At 42.0% G+C, this 23,875-nt stretch overlaps 1 protein-coding gene across 1 annotated transcript; it reads left to right on the top strand.

Annotated features, from left to right (window-relative positions):
* Positions 1 to 1,456: 1,456 nt before the first annotated feature.
* LOC131829511 (cytochrome P450 2U1) lies at positions 1,457 to 23,595 on the top strand. The gene is made up of 6 exons (XM_059171372.1): positions 1,457 to 2,052; positions 15,660 to 16,295; positions 18,125 to 18,286; positions 19,784 to 19,951; positions 21,070 to 23,013; positions 23,239 to 23,595. Exons 1-5 carry the CDS (start codon positions 1,563 to 1,565, stop codon positions 21,246 to 21,248), a joined length of 1,635 nt encoding a protein of 544 aa, XP_059027355.1. The 5' UTR covers positions 1,457 to 1,562; the 3' UTR covers positions 21,249 to 23,013; positions 23,239 to 23,595.
* The last annotated feature ends 280 nt before the right edge of the window (positions 23,596 to 23,875 follow it).

Raw genomic sequence — 23,875 nt, 5'->3', positions numbered from 1 at the left:
CTGGGATCAAGCCCTGCATCGGGGTCCCTGCTCAGGGGGAGCCTGCTTCTCCCTCTCCTGCTCCCCCTGTTTGTGCTCTTTTTCTCTCTGTCAAATAAAATCTTAAAAAAAAAAATGTTTATCCAGGGGCACCTGGTTGACTCAGTTGGTAAAGTATGCAGCTCTTGACCTTGGGGTTGTAAATTCCAGCCCCATGTTGGGTATAGAGATTACTTAGAAATAAAATCTTTTTTAAAAAATTTAAAAAAGTTTTATCCATGGTGTTATGAAACATTAGTTTACTCTATTAGTTTGTGAGGGCAGCCCTAACAAAGTGCTATGCACTGGGTATTTAAACAGCAGAATGGATCAGAGAATGAATAAAGAGGACTCACTATGCTTTAGTCAGTCTTTTATAAGTAGTCCGTGGTGTTCAAACTTTTAGGGTCTATGTATGGGGAAGAATTAAAAGGCATCCGAAATTCGGAAAAGAACTTTGTTCATTACGACCAATTAGATTGAGTCTTAAGAAACTGACCTTTCAGTAGATAAGTCATCTGCTATCGACCATTCTATGTGTCAACTTCACATTGACAAGAAATCAGAGGGTTTAGCGTATAGGAGATGGAAAGGAAAGCTCTTAGGAGCCATTATCGGGGAAGATTAAAGGACTTTGCCTTAAACGTATTATACAATTCATACTTAATTGTATGAAAATCTCAGCATTTCAGGGTTGGCCTCATACCAATAATAATATTGTCATCCCTCTTCACCCGATTAATTTTCTTTTTACATTATTAGCTACTTTAATCTTCCAAGTCTATTCTTTTTTTTTTTTTTTTTTAATCTATCCCTGGATTAGGCTCGCTGCTTTACCCAGGCTACGTGTTTAAATAAACGCTGAGCTTTCGCTCTCCGCACAAAGTTCTGCCAGAGGCAAGTTCTGAGAGCTTTACTCCCCCACGTCCCCACCCCGCCCATCCTTCCCGCAACGTTAGCTGTCTGCACCTGCAAATTCTGCACTTTGCTTTCCCATAGTCCTCCTGTCTCTGAAGGGAGGAAACGGCCTCTTCTTTCCGAGTCCTGCTTCAGATAAACCCAGTCTTTTTGCTACCGAGGGGGGCGGGGACCCTTAGGGTAGAGGCGCTGGTGTTGAGGCTGAGTCATGTCAGCGGCCTGTTCAAGCACCGTTCATGCACTCAAATGACACATGGGTAACACGAGGAAACCCAACAGCCAATCGGAACGCAAGCATCTTTGTGTCAAGGGCAGTAACTGCCCTGCCCGACCCGGAGAAGCAGCCCGACAGGACTTTGGGGTCAAACTTTCGGATCGCGCGCCCCGCCTCCCAGAGGACCGCTTATACCACGCTGCGAGCGCGTCCCCGTTTCTGCTCGGGCGTAGCTGATTGGAGGCGGGCGGTGCGCGCGGCCAATCCGGGGCGCCCTCCGCCGCCCTTCTCCCCGCCCCGCGCCCCGCGGCGCCGTCAGCTGTGGGCGCCCGGGGAGCTGCCGCGGCAGTCAGCTTTCGGTCTCCAAGGGTCCGCCCGAGGAAGCCGAGGCTGCGGACCCCGGCGCCCGGCCATGGCCTCCCCCGGGCTGCCGCAGCCCCCCGCCGAGGGCTCGCCCTGGCCTCTGCGCCTGCTGCCCGCGCCTCCCGGGCTGCTGCAGCTGGACCCCACCGGCGGCGCGCTCTGGCTGCTCAGCCTCGCGGCGCTGCTCGGCTGGAGCTGGCTGTGGCGGCACCGGGCGCGGGGCATCCCTCCCGGGCCCACGCCCTGGCCCGTGGTGGGCAACTTCGGCTTCGTGCTGCTGCCTCCGTTCCTCCGACGGAAGAGCTGGCTGCACCGCCGGGCGAGGGCCGCAGGGATGGAGCCCTCGGCGCTGAGCCCGCAGTTGCTCCTGGCCGACCTGGCCCGAGTCTACGGCAACGTCTTCAGCTTCTTCATCGGCCACTACCTGGTGGTGGTCCTCAGCGACTTCCACAGTGTGCGCGAGGCGCTGGTGCAGCAGGCCGAGATCTTTAGCGACCGCCCGCGGGTGCCCCTGGTCTCCCTCGTAACCAAGGAGAAGGGTGAGCTGGAGCCTTGGGGGTCGCGGGCAGCGTGAATGCACGATGCGGCGCCTCCGGCCCCCTTTCCGGCAGCCGCACCGAGCCCACCCGCACCCAGCCCCGAAGTGGCAGGGAGCGGCGTCGCGTCCCGTTAATGGTGCCTGCCCTTAAGATCGTGCTGAGCTGCTGGATGGGTGACTCGACCAAAGTCGGAGATCCGAAGTAGGAAACCCACCGGAAAGTTAAGGAAGGGTAATGGGGACAGGGGTGGGAGTGGGAGGGATGTGTAAAAGCCAGGTTCTACCGTTCCAGGGATGTTCTGTCCTTCCCAGAGCAAGGCCTCATTCTCAAGGCTGTGTGTCCCCAGGGGGAAACCTTGGCCATGTTAGAAGGAGGCAGGGATATTCTTTACAGATTCTGAGTTCTGAATGAGAGCTTAAGAAGGTATTTTCCATAAGATAAAAGGTCCAGGAAACATGTTAGGAGCCTATTGGCAAACCTCTTTTACTGGGTTTGTAGCTTCTGCTGTCTGCTTCTGGAAATCCAAGTTGGGCAGATTTGAATGTTGGGAAACATATTACCTACTGCAATAAAAGATCACATTTACCCTTTCCCTAACTCCATCACCCCACCCCTTTGTTTATCAGTCTTACCCTTTCTCTTACTGGCTGCTATAGATCCCAGACTTTTTTTTTTTTTTGGTCTGAGTCAGATGTTAATTTAATTGCTTTTCATCAGTCAGGTGTTACATTTAAATGTCTTTCCCTCCAGAAATTTTTTCTCACTTCCTATCCGGGTTAAGCTCCCTTTTGGAACCAATTTCTGTGCACAACTGCTTTAACTTTACCGCACTTAACAAAACTGGGGCTGCATAATTTTGTAACTGGATGTAAGTCTTCACCACTAGATTGACATCTAGGAGAATGTGGAATGTGGCATAAAGAGATCCAGGCTTTTTTGAATCTGATTAAGCCAGAGTTCTGCATCAGGATTTTAAATGAATAGAAATGATGATCATAATGTTTTAAATATCCCACTGAAAAACAAATGTCACCGTTCATAATTCACCAACTCCGTGCCTTCACACATCATTGCTGCTTCTACCTAGAATTTTCTTTCCATCTCATGGCTGCCTGGAGAACTCCTGTTTGCCTCCCCCCTTTTTTTTTAACTTATTTATTTGATAGACAGAGACCACAAGCAGGCAGAGAGGCAGGCAGGAGGAAGCAGGCTCACCGCTGAGCAGAGAGCCTGATCCTAGGACCCCGAGATCATAACCCGAGCTGAAGGCAGAGGCTTTAACCCACTGAGCCACCCAGGCGCCCCTCTCCCTTTTTATTAAAAAAAAATTTGTGGTGAGATCATATAACATAAAATTTGCCATTTAATCGTTTTTAAGTTCAGTGACACTAAGTCATTGACATTGTTGTGAAACCATTACAACTATCTGCAGAACACTTTTCATCTTGGAAAACTGAAACATCATACCCATTAAACAAGTATTTAACAACTTCCTCCTTGGGACACATGGCTAGCTCAGTTGGTGGTGCATTCAGCTGTGATCTTGGGGCCATGAGTTCAAGCCCCACATTGGGGATAGAGATTACTCAAAATTAAACAAAAAACAAACAAACAAAAACCCTTCCTTCTTCTCTCTAGCCTCTGGCAACCACTGTTCTGTTCTAGGTACTTGATATAAGTGGTATCATACATTATTTGTCCTTTTGTGGTTGACGTTTTTCACTTAGCATCATGTTTTAAGGTTCTTCTCTATTGTAGCTTGTGCAAGAATTGCCTTCCTTTTTTTTTTTTTTTTTGAGAGTTTTTTTTGGGGGGTGTTTTTTTTTTTTTTGGTTAATTTATTTGAGTGAGAGAGAGCTTGAGGGGGGAGAAGGTCAGAGGGAGAAGCAGACTCCCCATGGAGCTGGGAGCCTGATGCAGGACTGGACCCCAGGACTCCAGGATCCTGACCTGAGCTGAAGGTAGTAGCTTAACCAACTGAGCTACCCAGGTGCCCAATTACCTTCCTTTTTAAGTCTGAATACCATTCCATTGAATTTCTAGAACTCATTTTGTTTAGCCTTTTGTCCCCTGATGCCACTTGGGTACTTCTGCCTTTTAGCGACTATGAAAAATGCTGCTGGGAACATGGCACACATCCATTCAAGTCCTTCTCCATTTCATTCTTTTGGTAGAAACCCAGAAATAGCATTGCTTGATCATATGGCAATTCTATATTTAAGTTTTTGAGTACTGTCCTACTATTTTCCATGGCAGCTGCGCCATTTTACATTCCCTGGAGGCAATGAACCAGGTTCTAGTCTGTCCACATCCTCACCCACACTTGTTATTTTCCATTTTTTGCATACCTGCTTGAAAGTCACCTCTTTGAGAATGTGTTCGCTGACATACTTCTCCATTCCACCAAGGAGAGGTGAGCTACCCTTTCTCCATGGTTCCACTGTTTTATTTTAAAACCTGCTCCTCTTCCACCCCGGCCAGTCAGTCAGCATATCTCATCCCTTCCTCCTGCAGACACAATTCTACATCCATCCACTTGTTTCCTTTTCCATTGTCAGCACCCTCAGTCAGTACCATCATTTTTCATCTGACGCTTGAAGGTTTTTAACTAGCCTGCTTGCTTCCACTCTTGTTTTTTTAATCCACACAGCAGCCAAAAGGATCTCTTTTTAAAAACCATAAACCAGGGGCGCCTGGGTGACTCAGTGGATTAAAGCCTCTGCTTTCAAAGGATCTCTTTTTAAAAACCATAAACCAGGGGCGCCTGGGTGACTCAGTGGATTAAAGCCTCTGCTTTCAAAGGATCTCTTTTTAAAAACCATAAACCAGGGGCGCCTGAGTAACTCAGTGGATTAAAGCCTCTGCTTTCAAAGGATCTCTTTTTAAAAACCATAAACCAGGGGCGCCTGGGTGACTCAGTGGATTAAAGCCTCTGCTCAGGTCATGATCCGAGGGTCCTGGGATCGAGCCCCGCATCGGGACTCTCTGCTCAGCAGGGAGCCTGCTTCCTCCCCTCTCTCTGCCTGCCTCTCTGCCTACTTGTGATCTCTCTCTGCCAAATAAATAAATAGAATCTTTAAAAACAAAACAAACAAAAAAAACCCCATGAATCAAACTTGCCTCCAGCTCCATCCTTGACCTATTGTGCCCCAAACAACTTGTTCCCTGCCTACCTTTCTGACTTTAGCTCTTTTGATTCTGCCTTTACTTGTACATTTCTACCTGTTCTAGAAAAATTAGGCAGATTTCTGCCAAGCTCGTGACTGTTCCAGTCTGCTGTGTTTGTTTTCCTTGGACGTGGAATAACTTTTCACTTTGATCGACTCCTTATTTTCTCTCAGGCCAGTTGTCACCTTTCAGTCCTGTTTTAGACACTGCCCAATATCACAACTTATTTTATCTTGTTCATATTTCAGTCACTGAACACCGTGAAAATATTTAGGTTACTAACAAGCCCCACCTACCAATGGGATAGAAACTCTGTGAGGGCAAAGATTTGGTTTGTCTTGTGAACCACTCTTTCCCCCACTTAATTGGTACAAGTAGGTAATCAAGAAATGAGTAGCTATGTGCATATAAGCATCTGTTGATACATTTACCACATTATAATTTTTTTTGCATGTCTGATGCACTTACTACATTATATTGTAATTTTTTTTTTTTTTTGCATGTCTGTCTTTTCCTCTGGATTTTTTTTTTTAAGATAAGAGTTAGATTTCCTTCTTTGAGGTCCTTGGTGGGTTTATGGTTTGCTGAAAATCTGTAAGAAACAGTTTCTAAGTATTAGTTGGGTCACAACTTATTATTAGATCCTTTATGTAGGAAGAGACTGGGAATCTGGGGTAACTTGGTGTTTCAGCATCTCAAAATATTCATTCCTGCAAGAGACAGGATTTTTTAGGTGATACTGCTCTGGTATTCTAATGGATGTGTGTTGGATCATGGGCTGTAAACTGAGAAAAACACTGTGGCTGGTGTAGGTGATGGACAAGAGAAGGTGAAGGAAGAACCATAGTCACAAAGGAAGTACTTGTGGCATTAACCTAGAGTAGAGAACAGATAATCTGAATAGGAAAATGGAGATAGCTGAGGAATGTTTTTAATGGAACTTTTTCAACGGTGAAGAATAAAAGGGGAGAATGTGAGTTTATTTCAAGATGTCCCTCAGAGGCGGAAGGACCAGACAAATTCTGAGCAGACTTTATAGATCAAGAAAAGGATAGACTGACGTTATCAGCCTGAAGAGAGAAGCCATGAGAGCTAAAGGCTGAGCTACTTGGCTACCTTTGGCTACTGTTTCCAATGGTAGAATTATAAAATGTGAAGTTGCCTAGGAAAGAGATGTGTAGAGAATAGGAGAAAGAGAAACAGTATTAGGAATTAGAGGTTAATAAATTATTGATTACAATATATTTTTGGAGAATGTTGCTGCTAAAGTTGCAAGACTAGCAGAGAAGTGAATGTTTCATAAACAGTGATATGTGCAGGTAGGCATGAGATAGTTGACAGCACGTTGCCAAAAAGTTCTAGAATGTGGGAGGTTGTTTATTTTGTTTATTATATTTGAATTTTTCAAAATATCATGCTTAGACAAGTTGATCTTCTTTTAAGCCCATGAAGACTATAGTAAGCTAAATATGCCATAGAGATATTTCACATTAGCCATGGCCATCATATTCTTTAATCTATATAATTGTTTTTCTGAGCGGGAATAGGAAATAAAGTTACAAAGTTAGAACCAAGGCTACCAAGAGTGCTTTACTCTAAACGTGGTCTATTTCTTCTCAAAGGTTTTGCACATCACATTTTTATTACAAAATATTTCAAATATGAAGTTCAGAGAGCAATATAAGTTCATTTATTTACCACTCAGATTTGCTTCAGATTCATAAACAATACAGAGCTTCATTTGGTATTTTTTTTTTAACTTACATGTGTTATTTATTTGTTTGTTTGAGAGAGTTCACGCAAGATTGGGGAGTGGGGGCTGGGAGGGAAAGATGGAAGAATCTTAACCTGTCTCCACAACCAGCATGGAGCCCCGTGTGGGGGCTTGATCTCACAACCCTGAGATCATGAACTGAGCTGAAATCAGGAGTCAGATGCTTAACTGACTGAGCCACCCAGGTGCCTTGAAATTACCTTTCTACTTCCAGTTTTTGTTAGCTGATTTATTTCCTTGTTGATAGAAATTAGATCCTTTCTAATTTTAAAAGATTGCTAGAGGCTTTGAACAAGAGCGAAAGCAAGCTGTAGAGCATTAAAAATGGAAAGTAAGGAAATTTGGAAGAAGTTTAAAAGTATAGACTAGTCAGTGTTGACTACTTTAAAGGGGAACATAATGCAAAAATGAAATTAGGAAATGAAAATAGAAAATGAAAGTTCAAATGAATTTAAAAATGAACGAGGAAAGCAGGATAACCAAATTTTGTAGTAAGTGCAGTAAAATAGGTATTTGAAATCATTATGTATTCATATCAAGAAGGCCTGAATTCCCACTAGGAGGAACATTTCTCTGACGCTACAGAAAGAAAGGCCGAATATAATCAGCAGATGTATAGTGCCTTCTCTGCTTCAGGAGGAAGAAAATACATGTGTGATAAATGGAAATTGCGTCAAATTTAATGTAAACTAAGTATTTTTACTTTAGTGTATGTATATTACTATAAAACATGAAACGTGGGAAAGGAAAAAAAGAATTCCTTTCCATTCTTTCCAAATAGAATTGAAAATCTCTATGATCACTGTTATTTTGAGATAACCATTATTGGCCTTTTAAAAAGTTATTTTTATTAACATATAATGTATGATTTGGCCCAGGGGCACAGGTCTGTGAATCATTTATGTATTGCCTTTGTCTTAGCCTATTTGAGCTGCTTTAACAGAGGACCAAGCTGGGTGGCTTATCGTCAGCAGAATTGATTTCTTAACAGTTCTGGAGGCTGGGAAGGGCAAGGTCAAGGCCCCAGCAGACTTGGTGTCTTGTGGGGACCTGCTTCCTAGTCCCCAGATGGCCATGTGTAACCTCACATGCTGGAAGAGGGGCAAGGGAGATCTCGGGGGCCTCCCTTACAGGGACACTGAGGGCTTCACCTTCATGATTTCAGTCTCCTCCCAAAGACCTCCCTTCAGATACCATCCCATTGGGCATTGGGATTTAGCATATAAATTTGGAGAGGGACACAAACATTCAGCCTGTGGCAGCCTTCCAGTATTTTTTTATTTGTATTTGTACATGTATTTTTTCCCTTTTTTAGAAGCGTAGAACCAATTAGCAACATATAATACATCATTAGTTTCAGGTGTAGTGTTCAGTGGTTCATCAGTGGCATGTAACACCTAGTGCTCATCACATTTTACATGTATTTTTTTTAAAGGTTTCTTATTTATTGATTTGACAGACAAGAGATCACAAGTAGGCAGAGAGGCAGGCAGAGGGAGAGGGGGAAGTAGGCTCCCTGCTGAGCAGAGAGCCCGATGTGGGCCTTGATCCCAGGACCCTGAGATCATGACTGAGCTGAAGGCAGAGGCTTAACCCACTGAGCCACCCAGGCACCTCTTACATGTATTTTTTAAAAATGTATTTCCTTCTTTAAAATGGAGTCATATTCACATTGTTTTTGTCGCTTAAATTTTCTGAGTATATTTCCACATTATTCAGTATTCTCCTGCAAAGATCATAAGAGCTGTACACCATTCCTTTGTGAGAATGTATCACAGTCAGTTTAGCCTATCCTGTATTTGGTTTAAGTGGATTTTTGTTTCAACTTTCTACCACCTATTCCTCGGACAAGCTCTCCCCTCTGAGGACCTCTTTGTCTTCACCACCCCTTTGTACCCACTGACTGCCTTCGGAGCATGAGATGCCCTATCTTTATATGAACTCCCCTCTCTGGCCAGTGATTAGTCAAGAGATAGACCCAGATCAAAGGTGACTTGATCAGAATATCTTACCTCTCTGTACCAGTGGCTCGTCTGTAGGCTGGGCACAGAACTCAAGAATTTATATTTACAGTGTAGTTCAGAAAACTCAAGACACAAAATAAACCTCGGGTATCCAAATTGCTATCATCATGAAATACTGGACTAAAGCATTTGAATCATCCTCCAGCATTTTTCAACGTCGATCTGGTCTTGTCTCTCTGGTGGGGAAAATGGGAGATTAGGAATCCCAAGATAGCTCCTGATGCTTGGAAAAGGTGGTTTGCAATAGGGAAGAAATGAAGCCACGCAGAAAATAGTGAAAAATCGGTGCAGGGAGAAAGAGTTGTGTGGGCTTTAGTCTTCTCCGATCTGATAACGCCTAGCTTTTCCTGCTTTTGTTTCCACAGCCTAATTGGCGTTTTTGCCAAACCTCCTTCAGATTATATTTTTGTCAAACCTACTTAAGGATATATTTTTGTCATTCCCAACAAGAAGAGTCCTAATTTTTGCTTTGGAGCCATTTTTATGTTTTAGTATTATCATCCCCCTTGAAATGAAGCCCTTGTATATATCCATGAATAGAGTTGCTTTTCAGGGCTAGGAGTGGAGAGGTCAGCAACTGTAGAAAGGGCCTGACTCTCTTTCAGACAGTCCTAAGAACTTAAGCCATTCTGGCTCCGAAACATGAGTGTTTTGTGAAGTTTGGAAGCTTGAGGCCATTAATTCTTTCCATATGCCACTCATCCGAGCATTCTCAGGCGTGGTCTCCTGGGTCACCTCTTTTGTCCAGGATTTCATACCTGTCAACTCTTTGTCAGATGTCCCAGTCTTCAAATATCTGCCACTTCTGAGTAGGTTCTCTCCATCTCCTTGCCTTATCTTAACCTGATTCTTTCTAAAGATAGTTTAGCCCTTCTTGTAACATCCTCTTTAACTTTTTTTTTTTTTTTTAAGATTTTATTTATTTATTTGGCAGAAAGAGAGAGGAGGAAGCAGGCTCCCTGCAGAGCAGAGAGCCAGATGCGGGGCTCAATCCCAGGACCCTGGGATCATGACCCGAGCCGAAGGCAGAGGCCTTAACCCACTGAGCCACCCAGGTGCCCCACATCCTCTTTAACTTTGCTCAAGTTTTTTATTTTTCTAAAATGTGCCTTCACACACACCTTTATTTACAAATGTGGCATCTGTTCACATGTCCTCTCTTCAAAGAAGTGCCAGCTTCCCTCAGCTGACGTGATGCTCTTTCCTTTGTCTACATTACAGCTTCAGTACACCTCTGACATAGAGCATCCAATCAATATATCCTAGCAGTGCAACATTCAATACAGTCCAACATAAAACATTCAATACTGCGCACTCCAACTATGCAACTTCAGCACAGTCCAACAGAAAAATTCAAGACAACACATCCCAACAGTACCACATTCAACAGCATATATTCCGACTCTGCAAATTCAGTACAATCCAACATAGAGCATTCAATACAGTATGTAATTTCAGTACAGTCTAACATACAACAGTGGATATGGATTGTTGGTTGATCTAGTTCCTCAAAAGACTAACATCTTAAAGAGAGGTATTATGTCTTTTTAATTTATATTCCTTTAGCAATTGGCACATGGGGACTCTACATAAATACTGGAAAAACTGTTAGAAAAGAGGCATTTTAATAGGTAAAATATGTTTGAATACAAATATACAGTTTGAAAGATAGTAGATGATACAGGCTGAAGACCTAATAAAAGAAAAATAGTTTCTTGAGAAATAGGACAAAGCACAGATGTCATGTGTGATATCTTAAATTAGACAGCAGTTAAAATTAGTGTCAAATCATGAAGTGAGGAAAAAGAAGGGGACCAATGTCTCCATGCTGAATCAGCAAGACTTGGCCATGGTTAATTGCAGGAAGAGTGACTAAGCTGCAGTTGCCTAGGAAATAGTTTATGGGGCTTAATTGAATCAAGGGAGAGTTTTAGTGTCAGGAATGGTTAAGACATTTCCATTTCTTCTTTGTCTTGATAATCACACACTAAAACAGAGGGACTTTTAACAGAAGCATACACTCTGTCCATGGTGAAGTGAATCTACAATCCTGCACCACAACATTCGAAGATAAAAAGTAGACCTAGGATTCTCCAATGACTTCATAGAGTGGAGGATGACCACTCCCTAAGTGTCTACATGGAGGAGAGGAGTGTACTAGTGGAGGGTGAGACAGTTTACCCTGCAGAACCCCAGAAAGTCTCAGGAATTGGAGGTCCAGTGATTACAGGGGACAGGGATGAGCCACTGAGTTTGAAGTGCGTATAAAATACAGCTAGACCAGTTCCTTATCACCACACCCACTCCCTCAGAAAACAGAAAGTAAATGCTCTGGGCACTCTTAGGTTTTAGTGACCCCTTGGACAAGGATGTGGATTAAGTGGAGGGAGGGCAGAGAGATATGACCTTCTATCACACAAGATGAAAAGTTGCCTCTAGATAAGAGAGGACTCTTGAAGAATTTCACTTTGAGTGAAAGATTGAATTTGACAAAGAACACCTGACGAACCTGGCCACCAGCACAAGAAAACAGGGAAATGTGTCTGTCTTGGCTTGGGCCCTGGGAGAGAAAGTGTTCTCTCCTACCAACAATCCATGCTGCAAGTACCCTGCCATTTTAGTGCAAAAGAGCCACAGACTACATGTAACTGAAGTACAGTGGCTCATTAACTGGCTGTGCTCTAGTAACATTTATTTATAAACCCTGAAATGTGAATGTAATGGGTTTCATGACATATTGGGTTTTTTAAATATTTTTTGAAGATTTTTATTTATTTATTTGACAGACAGAGATCACAAGTAGGCAGAGAGGCAGGCAGAGAGAGAGAGAAGGAAACAGGCTCCCTGCTGAGCAGAGAGCCCGATGTGGGGCTCGATCTCAGGACCTTGGGACCATGACCTGAGCTGAAGGCAGAGGCTTTAACCCACTGAGCCACCCAGGCGCCCCCATGACATATTGTTTTGATTTTTTTTTCCCCAACCATTTAAAAAGCAAAAACTAATCTTTGTTGAATATATATATATATATATATATATATATATATATATATATTTATTTATTTATTGACCATAAAAAGAGTCACCAGGCTGGATTTGCCCTGTGGGCTGAAGTTTGCTGATTGTTAATCCAGACTGTAAATAAATGTGTTAAAAATTTGAGGGTGAGAATTCACTGTTTCTCTAAGTCAAAAAAGGGCAAGAGAAGAAAAGAAGAAGAACAGGTACAGTAGGACAAAGTTCAAAATAATATATTAAAAATAAATTGGTAATTATATTAAATGTAAATGGAAAAATTGACTGGCTAAGAGATTGCTGGAATGGATATTTTTGTTATAATGGATTTTTTTTTAAACCCAAATGTAATATTAATAAATTTTTTAAAAAGATTACTTATTTATTAGAGAGAACATGCATGAGAATGTGCACAGGGGGAGGAGCAGAGGGAGAGAATCCCCAGGCAGAATCCCACTGAGTCTGGAGCCTGACCCTGCTGATCTCAGTGACCCATGAGATCACAACCTGAGCCAAAACCAAGCTGAAACTGACTGACCAACCCAGGTCCCCCCAAATGTATGCTATTTTAAAAGAGACATACCCTCCTCCCAAAAAGAGACATATCCCAAACATAAGGGTACATTAAAATTCAAAATAAATGAAAGGAAAATGTTATACTGAGATAATACTTTAAAAAGGAAAGCTGATATCTTTTTGACAACATTTACTTTACATATACTTTTGACAATATATTTTTTAAGTCAAATCATTGTTAAGAAGTAGTGAATTAAGTGGTGATAAAGGAAGCTTTTTATTAAACCAGGAATATATAATAATTTTAAACTTGCATGTACCTAAGTGTATATACATCTAAGAGAAAAGATAGATAGATAGTTATAAAGAGCTACATAGCAGAATTCTGTAGCAAAACTTGCAGAATTGCAAAGAGAAGTTGGTAAATGTACCAGCATACCAAAATATTTTAACATTAGTATTTGAATAATTGAGAGAGCAGGAAGATAAAAATTTGCTAAGGATACAAAAGATTGGATTCCAACATTTATCAGGTTTCTACTGGACATATAAAGAACCCTGTATCCAACAACTGATTTAGATAAAAATTCTTCTTAATTTTTTTGGAAATTTTATTAAAATCGATCACATACTAGGCTAAAAAGCAAGCCTCATTAGTGCCAAAAATCAGTATAAGACAAATAAATTTAGGTAGCAAAAAAAATTATAACAAAAAATTTTTAAACATGATTATAATGAAAATGCATGCAAACAATACTTGTAGACTGTAGCTTATGTGGTACTCAGAGGCAAATGTAGATTCTTAAGTTATTTATTGGGATAAAGGTCTGAAAATTAGTGAGTTAGATGACCAACCTTATGTATCTGGAAAAGAACAAAAGCATGAAAGAAAAAAAAAAAGGAATGTATCATTATAATTTTAGACAGATTCTTCCAGAGAGAAAGAGTATACACTGGCTCATTTCAGGAGGCCAGTATATTCAGACAAGTGTATTATGAGAGTGGAAATTTATTGGCCATGAAAAAAATATTAGGGGGGGGGGGCCCTGGTGGCACAGTTGGTTAAGCATCTCACTCTTGGTTTCAGCTCAGGTCATGATTTCAGGGTTGTGAGATGGAGCTTTGCATTGGGCTCCACACTGGGCTGGAATCTGCTTTGGATTCTCTCTCCCTCTCCCTCTGCTGCTACTACTCTTGATCTCTAAAATAAATAAATAAATCTTAAAAATATATTAGGAAATCAAATCCAACAATTAAAACCAAAATAAAACTGTAACCAAAATTGGATTTATTCTTGCACTGCAAGCAGCTTCAATTATCAGAAAGAAGGCAGTTTTCACATCTGTAAATTAAATGCAATTCCAGTGAAAATCCCCAAAGTTTTTTTTAATAGAACTTGAAAAAACAAACTGACTTCAAAGTTTTATAAAAGAGTGAAGAGCCAAGAATAATAATAATTTAAAAAATAGTTTTGAAAGAAAACAAGAAGGGGGGTTTCCTATTAGATGTTAAGACTTACTATGAAGTCTTATTTGTATCTTAAAAAAGTAACAGTGATTAAGACAATGTACATTAAGCACTTCATATCATAACTTGGCAAGTCTTCTGTACATCGAAGATATACATATTTTATGACTCATCAATCTACTCTTGGCAATGTCTTCAAAATTCTAAGGAAGTAGAAGAGGTAGAATATGTTTTTTTAAAAATCTTAGAAATTTGCCTCCCAGGCATTTTTGCTTTAGCAAAATCAGGGAAAGAAACAAGAAAGAGGAAGAAGTAGAATCTGGGAAATAGGTCCAACACAGGAGAGTCTAAGAAAAGTCCTAAATAATGCCACACAGAAGTTACCAGACACCTGAACAGAAGATCTGGGAAGGCAGCTGCTGTGGATTTGAGCAGATATGTGGCAGAGTCCAAGGAGAAAAGCTGAGTTGATAGATTGTCTGATTTGTTTGACCACACGGATGTCTATTTTGAAGGGCATTTTATGGAGGTGTTCAAGACTGTGAGATTTAACCACAGAGAAGGGTCTATATTTACAACATCCCAGTGCCGGGCACATAGTCAGCATTCAGAAATATTTGTTAAATACGTGAAGCATGTCTTCAAAAGTGCCAGAAATGATGTCGATTAAAAATGGGAAAGGAGAGGGGCACTTGGGTGGCTCAGTCATTAAGCGTCTGTCCTCAGCTCAGTCAGGATCCCAGGGTCCTGGGATCAAGCCCCACATCAGGCTGTCTGCTCAGTGGGAGGCCTCCTTCTCCCTCTCATACTCCTGCTTGTGCTCCCTCTCTCCCTGTCTCTTTCTGTCATAAATAAATAATCTTTTTTTAAAAAAAAATGGGAAAGGAGAACCAGCTGGAACAATAAAGGGCCCATGGAAAATAAGAGGGTGAAATAGGTGATGAGAAACGAATATTTGAAAACAATTTGACACAACATCTTGGAACGACTCTGTTGGGCTTTGGTGGTGGGACATGTATAACGTAAGTGAGGATCAAATAAGGTAGAGTTGTGGAGACCTTGAGTTCAGAGGTTTTTAAATTAGGGCTATTGCCAGCAACAGACATTTTAGAGTACCTGCCAGCTATTCGGATCCAAACTGATAGCCGGGGTTTATAATCCAGTTGGGCTATTAATTTTTTCAGTTAATATTTAACAAGCTCCTCCTATATCCCCAAAATGATGCCAGAAACTGGGATCTTAATGGTCGGCACAATCCAATAATGGCCCTGCCTCATTCTATTCAGAATGCTGAGAATATGGGAATATCCAGCCTGAAGCACTTTTTTAAGCCTGGATTTACTCTTAATGAAGCCTAAGATTTGGAAATTTATGCCAACTCTGGAAATTGAAATTCTTTGCTTTTCATTTCACCGGGAGTTCCTACCTATCATAATAAGCTTTATTGGATATGATTTTTCTTATTAGGAACATGTACTGTCTTGATAATTCAGTTTTGCTAATCATTCTTCTTGGTGGTGATCTCTCCCTGTGCCTGAATTTTGCACACGGGACTTGACAAACACAGGTCACGCCTCATCGTAGGCCCTGCTCGGTAGGATCAGGCACTGTTCTCTCTCACCTTCTTTCTTGCTGTCCTTTTATAGGGATAGTGTTCGCACATTACGGCCCGGTGTGGAGACAACAGAGGAAGTTCTCGCATTCAACTCTTCGTCATTTTGGCTTGGGAAAGCTGAGCTTGGAGCCCAGGATTATTGAAGAATTTCAGTATGTGAGAGAGGAAATGCAGAAGCACGGGGAAGACCCCTTCGACCCTTTCCCCATTGTCAACAATGCTGTCTCTAACATCATTTGCTCCCTGTGCTTTGGCCAGCGCTTTGACTACACCAATAGCGAGTTTAAGGAGATGCTCAGTCTCATGTCGCGAGCGCTAGAAGTCTGTCTGAACACCCAGCTCCTCCTGGTCAACATCTGCTCCTGGCTCTATTATCTTCCCTTCGGACCATTTAAGGAATTAAGACAAATTGAAAAGGCTATTACCACTTTCCTTAAAAAAATCATCAAAGACCATCGAGAGTCTCTGGATGTAGAGAACCCTCAGGACTTTATAGACATGTACCTTCTCCATGTGGAGGAGGAGAGAAAAAATAACAGCAACAGTAGCTTTAATGAAGATTACTTATTTTATATCATTGGTGATCTCTTCATTGCTGGGACTGATACCACAACTAACTCCTTGCTTTGGTGCCTTCTGTATATGTCACTGAACCCCGACGTTCAAGGTAATTAACCTGTACCTGTACCTCCTTCATTCAAGCAAAGCCAGAGTATTTAAATCGGTGTCAGCAGCTTGGGCAATCCTGTAGCTCCTGGCACTGAGCAGTGTCTTCAGGCTGGTAAACAAAGTGGAAATACTCGAATCCCATAGGGAGTTGGGAAGGTGTTAACAGTGCAGCTCCCAAGTTTCTAGACAGTGGGGCTAACGTCCTTTCTTCTTGCCCCTGCTTTAAATCTCTAAGTCTGGTTGGGTGTGAAATGTATGCTAGTGGAAGACTTAGAAAAGAAGGACCATCCAGGGCTAACGGGTGTTACAGTGATTATCTGAACCAGTCATCTTGTTCTGGAAATGGGGACCAGGGACCCAGAGAAGCTATGGGACTTTCTCAAGATCACAGAACTATTTTGACCACATCGATACTGATAGGTAGAGTCTGGAAGTTCACAGTGGAAGACCAACAAGAAGGACAGTGTATTGCTTTTCTGTCGTCCTATAACAAATCAGCACAAACTTAGTGATTTAAATGAACATGAATCTGTTATCTTAAAGGTCTGTGTCTCATTGAGCTAACATCAAAATGTTGGTGGGGCAGCATTCCTTCCTGGAGGTTCTGGAGAAGGTTCCATTTCCAACTGCCTTGGCTCCTGGCTCCCTTCCTCCATCTTCAAAGCCAGACATGTTACCACTCTTCTGAGCATTTCCTTTTACTCAGATCTCCCTCTGACACTAAACTGGGAAAAGTTCTTCGGTTTTAAAACCCATGTAATTAGTGCACACCCAGAAAATCCAGGATCATCTGCCCATCTCAAGGCCCTTAATCAAATCACACCTGCAAGGTCTCTTTTTTGCCACATAAAAAGTATCATTTTCCTAGGTTCTGGGGGGTTGGGGTGTAGACATCGCTGTGGGGCCATCTTCTGTTTATTACGAATAAGATCATGCTTACTTCATTAGTTAACAAGTAAACAAACAAACAAACTTGTTAACAAGTTAAAAGTACCAAATTATCCCCAAATTTGGCAGCTTGAAACAACCACCATGTACTATCTCTCATAGTTTCTGGGGGTCAGGAATCCAAGGGCATCTTCACCCAGGTGATCTGGCTTAGGATTTTTTGTGAAGTTGTTGTCGAGAGGTTGGCCGGAGCTGCAGCCATCTGCAGGCCTGACTGGGACCGATGGGTCCACTTCTAAGACAGCATGTCCACTTGACTGTTGGCTGCAGGCCTTACCATTTGGGACTTTCCAGTAAGGCTTCCTGACTTGGCAGCTGCCTTCCCTCAAAAAAGAGCAAGTCCTGAGAGAGGAGCCACCATGTCTTTTATAAGCTAAGCTCAGAACTGACCCACCATCCCTTTTCCTTCCTTCTGTGCGTCACACAGACCACTGTAGTACAAGGTGGGAGAGGATGGTAGGAGAGGACCGTACAAGGATGTGAAACCGAGAGCAGGGATCCCTGGGGCCCACGCTGGGCTACCTCATGTGTCACATAAAACCTGAGAGTCCGCTCACTATTCATATGAGGGAATGATTGAGAGGTCTCCCTAATTCCAGAATGCTTTCTCCTTTACCCATCTATCTGTCCTGCTAGCCACTTTTCAAAGTTGCAAGGTGGTCCCTGGTCCCTGGGACCAGCTGCCTCTACTTGGAATGTGTGACCAATGCTTCCCTCCCCAAGGCTGAGTCAGGTCTGACCTGCCCGCTTAGCAGTTGTGGGTATGATGTGATGACAAGTATGCATAGGATGGCAGTCTCAGTTCTCCTAGCTTATCTTCTGGATTATTATTTGTTATTGTTTAATTTTGTTTTGTTTCGTTTTTCGTTTTTATAATAGAAAAGGTTCAGGAAGAAATTGAAAGGGTCATTGGTGCTGACAGAGTCCCTTCCCTCACTGACAAGGCCCAAATGCCCTACACGGAAGCCACCATCATGGAGGTGCAGAGGCTGACGGTGGTGGTGCCCCTCGCCATTCCTCACATGACCTCGGAGAAAACAGGCAAGTCTATGATCCCTCTCCTTTGAGTGCCCTTGAGGGAAGCCCAGGCTTTTAATCCAAAGGAGTTGAAGTGATGGTGTGTGGACCATTCTGAGGGTTGAACATCATGTCGTGGATAAGCAAAGGTTACCCAGCTTACCAGGGAGAGCTCTGGCCTTCAGCTGTTGGTTATTCAGGTCCTGGTGGTCCTGGTGGTCCTGTCCAGCTTGTCTTACAAACAGCTCTCCAGAGGTCAGGGCACGCACACTTACGCTGTCAAGCACGTTCTGCTGCCATCTAAGATGGCTGTATGGGCAGGAAAAACAAGTTAACACAGGCCCCTCTCAGTCTTCTTGGAGGATCAGAAAAGCTAGCTATATGTGAAATTAAGGATTTTAACTGGGAATTATCCTACTTTACCTTTTATGGTTCTACAACCGAAGCACAAATAGTAAAGACTTAGAAGAGCCCTTCTGATTCTAAGGGCACCTGTTTCAACTTCTCACCTACACTGAAATGGGTCCAGTTTGTCATGTCGCTGACACATAAGGACCCAGACTCTATGTAAACTCCCTCATAAGAAGGAACTTACCTCCTCTGGAGATAGACCATGATGTGAAATATATATATATTAAATATGTATATTTAATATATATATAATATAGTCATATTATATATAATATAGTTATATTATATATATAATATAGTCATAAGGCAGTTGTAGGAGTCAATACCTTATAAATGACATTGGATCACTTCATGTTTTCAAATTGATACACTGGGTGTGCATATGAACTTGTCAGCTGCTAATAGCCTGCATTGACTTCCCTGTACAGCTAACCCTTGGACAATACAGTGTCAACTTCATGGGTCCACTTATACACAGACTTTTCTCAATAAAAATATTGGAAAATTTTTTGGAGATTTGTAATGATTTGAAAAAATTCACAGGATGAACTATGTAGCCTAGAAATATCGAAGAAATTAAGAAAAAGGTATATCATGAATGCATAAACCATATATGTAGATATAATTTATCATTTACTACCTTAAAATATAGCTGACTCTTGAACAGCATGAGTTTGAACCATGTGGGTCCTCTTACATGCAAATATTTTACCCTGCAGTATTGTAAATATATTTTCTCTTATGATTTTTTTTTAGTATAAAATTTGTAATTCTTTGGAAAGTTTATCTGGAATGCCCTATGATTTCTGTTTCAGTGATTTCTATTATTTGTAATGTTTTTCTGGTTTGCTTTGATTTAATTCATTAACTCAACATCTGTTAGAGCAACTCCTATGCCTTACCTTGATCTAGGTCCTGGGAGCATGTGGTGAGGATGCCAGTTGTTAAGGTCTGGCCCCTACCCTCCAGCACCTCAGTGTTTAGTCTCCACAAGTTAAGTAGCTAGGTATGTAAGTGGATTTTTTTTTTCCAGATAGTGATATTTAGGGAGAACTATTAGTAAGAACGTGTTGAATGACATTGGGTTTTTTTGTTGTTGTTTTTTTTTAGTGCTCCAAGGATATACCATTCCTAAAGGCACAGTGATATTACCCAACTTGTGGTCAGTGCACAGAGACCCAGCCATTTGGGAGAAACCAGATGATTTCTACCCTAATCGATTTCTGGATGATCAAGGACAACTCATTAAAAGAGAAACATTTATTCCTTTTGGAATAGGTCAGTTCAACTTTTATTTCTTAATGGCATAGTTAAAGAGGTAGAACTAAAAGAATCTTGTGTCATTTCATGATATTCTTTTAAAAATAATTCTTTCTTGGGGAGCCTGGGTGGCTCAGTTGGTTAAGCTTTCAACTCTTGATTTCAGCTCAGGTCATGATCTCAGGGCTATAAGATGGAGCCACACATTGGGCTTGAGCTCAGTCAGCAGAGAGTCTGCTTGAGATTGTCTCTCCCTCTCCCCCCACTCATGCTCTCTCTCTCTTTAAAATAAATAAGTAAAATCTTTAAAAATATTTCTTTTCTAAGATTTTATTTATTTGACAGAGAGACAGTGAGAGAGGAAACACAAGCAGGGGGACTAGGAGAGGGAGAAGCAGACTTCCCACTGAGCAGGACCTCAGGATCATGACCTGAGCTGAGGGCAGATGCCTAATGATTGAGCCACTCAGGTGCCCCCAAAATATTTCTTTCTTAGCAAACAAATGTAAGAGAAGAGGTAAATTACCAAGATAGTACAGCCCTACTATATTCGTCTCAGATTTTAAAAACAAAATGAAAGCAATTGGCATTAAATCCTTAAATATGACTAAAAATCTCCCTTTCTGAGCTGTCTCAATGATTGAGTCCCAAGAAACTATTGGTGTTAAGAGCATCTCGTTACCTTCTGCTGGACTAGTGGCTGAGAGGCTAGGTTCTGGAATCTCACCAGTCCCTCTTTTAGACACCTGGATGGGCACATGCAGGATTCTGTCTATAAAAGAGGAATGCTCCAGAGAGTCTCTTCTGACTCATTCTCTCTTTAATCTTCCGGGTAAGAGCAAAGGAAAGAGATAAAGTAGGTCTGAAGGAGACAGAGTAGCCTGGATCTGTCTCTAGTTCCCATCTAGAATGAGGATAAGTTTTCATGAGCAGGAATTAAAATGTGAACTAAGTACATAAAAATTCTGAGCAGCATATTCTCTGGGAAGCCATGAGGAATATGTGGCCATTTTATTTTCAAACTCTCTTTATCTGCATATACAACACTTAATTGAGATATATAAAAATTGCTCTTCTTGAGATAGGAAGAGCGGGGGTATTCTAATCCCAGCTTTTTCTTCTGATCTCATTTTTAGGGAAGCGGGTATGTATGGGAGAACAACTGGCAAAGATGGAACTGTTTCTGATGTTCGTGAGCCTAATGCAGAGTTTCACCTTCGCTTTACCCAAGGATTCTAAGAAACCCATTCTGACTGGAAGATATGGTCTAACTCTAGCCCCACACCCATTTAATGTTATCGTTTCAAAGAGATAAAGAACTTGCCCAGGAAGAGAATGTAAATACATTTCCTCCTCAACCGATTCTTCCTTCTGCAGTTGACAATAGACCCAGCAGTGCAGTGGCCTCTGGTCAGACTTGGACGAGAAGGAGACCAGAACATGGGTAGAGCTTGCATCATCTTGGACCATCCCTCAGCAGGGTGCTTCTGTCACTTTAGTAACACACGTCTGTGACTTAGGGGATGGGGACCCAGGTGCTGGGTCGGGCAGCAGGAGATCCATATTTGTTCCCACATGGCTTCCACCAGTGAACATTCCTCCCCATCACTCAGTGCCTCAATCACTCATGCATCCAATGAGGTTAAGAAAACGTGCCTTCTCTCCCTCCTCAGCACTAAGGAAGGTCAAATGCCACGTGTCTTTCCCAACATCACCAAAACTCTTGTTAAGTACAGAAGAACAAATTCAGAAGCCGAAGGAAGACCCTCCATCTTCAGACCTGTGACAATACGGAAGCAGGGTTCCAACTTGAATACTTTGCCAGAGAAGGATGTGGGTTTCGGTCATGATGAGTTAGAGCTTTTCTCCCCACAGATCCTATGTCAGTCCTGGGAGAGGGGAGGCTTGTTTTGTTACTGTTGTTTTTTTGTTTGTGATTTAGTTTTTTACATTTTGTAGATGTACTCGAGTGCCCTTGTCGGGTATGGAGAGGAAGGGCTGTTTGGATGTGTATGTCTGCCTTCTGTTTCAACTACTGGCGAAAGAGATGGCTTCACAGTGCTGAGTTGCTCTCTGCTGAGTTGCTTGAGGGGCTATAGCTCTACCTTTCCACCTGAGCCCTGAATAGTGAGCTTGGGAATTCTGATTCTGGGATTCCTCAGAGAAGGATACAGACTGTGCCAAATATGCCTTTCTTGTTCTCCCTTCCACGAGGCTTTGTCGGTCTCACCTTAGTACTTCTCAGAGACACAGAGGCATTCTGAATCTGGTTAATAGAACTGCATCACTCCTTCATAAGGATGGTCCCTCCAGAAGAATGGTTCTCAAAAAAGGCACTGAGCCCTTTCGGGGGTACTTGGAAATGTGTAAGGTGTAATGTGAAAGGCTATTGGCCTTTCCCACCTTGCGGCCAGGATGCTAAGGTTCTGAGCAGACCTGAACCAGGAGGAATAATCCTGCCTCCTCTGCCAGTATTTCCCCAGCGAGGGAATGCTTCAAAGAATGGCCAGCGCACTCCTGGATTTTCCCATAGCCCCTCCTGACAGAGAAGTAACCACTATCCTAAGACGCTCACCCACAGTTTGGAGCGTTCCCTTGGCACCACACTTGGGACTTTCCTTGTAGGCCTGAATAATTCTTATAGAAACTCTAGTAAGAAGACATTATTTTGTAGCTGATAGAGCCAAGCATCAGCCAAGTGAAGGTACCTAGTTAGAAGGTCCCGCTGTTCATTTCAGACCTACGAGTCCTTGTGACTGGAGAGTTCTGTCCAAACCACTACTCCTTACTGCTGCCTCCTGAACCATGGGAGTCTGCTTGGTGTTTTCAGTGCAGATGGATGAAGTCCAGGCAAATCTCTAGGTGCCTTGAGGACTTTTGTTAACTAAAAAACAACAACAACAGCAAAACACAACAAAACAAATAAACAGATTGTCCAGGAATTGTGAGCAAATGGAGCGATTGTGGTCTAGATTTGTGATGAGATGATGCTTGTGTGGTTACACTGTATCTTGAGCAGGACAGTTTTTTCCTGGAATTTTATATGCGTTTGAATTGCACTAATAATTTGGCATTAGCAAGTTCATTACTCCTTAATTTATTTATTTTATTTTTTTTTTTATAAAGATTTTATTTATTTATTTGACAGAGAGAAATCACAAGTAGATGGACAGGCAGGCAAAGAGAGAGAGAGAGAAGGAAGCATGCTCCCCGCTGAGCAGAGAGCCCGATGCGGGTCTCGATCCCAGGACCCTGAGATCATGACCTGAGCCGAAGGCAGCGGCTTAACCCACTGAGCCACCCAGGCGCCCTACTCCTTAATTTATACATAAATTTTCAACATTCCTAACCAAGCAGTTTGTAGCTTACTTGGGGGGTGGGGGAAACCTGTTCCGTGAGATTTTGTTGAAATCAGATGTTCCTTAAACTTTTAAATACAGTGCCTCAGACCGTAGCACTTTAAAAACATCTTACATGGTAAGTCACTGAAAGGACTGTTAACGCTTTCCTTGTATATGTTGGCATTTTATGGTTTTGTACCTTTCGATTTATTAGATGTATAAAAATAATAGTAATTTGTTTTATATATCTTCCAAATACCTAGTTTTTAATCCTCATCTTTAACATAATTTTTGGTGCTTTCATTAAACTTTCAGTTTTAACTGAAATAGTATCACGTCTGGTTTTTTGTTTCTTGTTTTAACCGCTAAGCAAAAAATTTTTTAAACTTAATTTCCAGTTAGGAAATGGAAGAGGGAGCAGACCTCCAAAGAGAGAAAGATGGTCACAATTTAATAGAAACATGGCTTTTAAACTGGAGGATAATTCTTTTAAACTCTCCCCCTCAGAACACAGTTACTTTCAGGACTGTGCTGCCCCTCAGGTTTCTGATTTCCCATGCCCAAATCCAGCCTTATTTGAGGGAGGGATGAATCTACAGAA

Source organism: Mustela lutreola, chromosome 1, assembly GCF_030435805.1.
Source record: "Mustela lutreola isolate mMusLut2 chromosome 1, mMusLut2.pri, whole genome shotgun sequence".
Lineage (NCBI taxonomy): Eukaryota > Metazoa > Chordata > Mammalia > Carnivora > Mustelidae > Mustela > Mustela lutreola.
The sequence above is the reverse complement of the archived record's forward strand: the minus strand, read 5'-3'. Positions and strand labels throughout refer to the sequence as shown.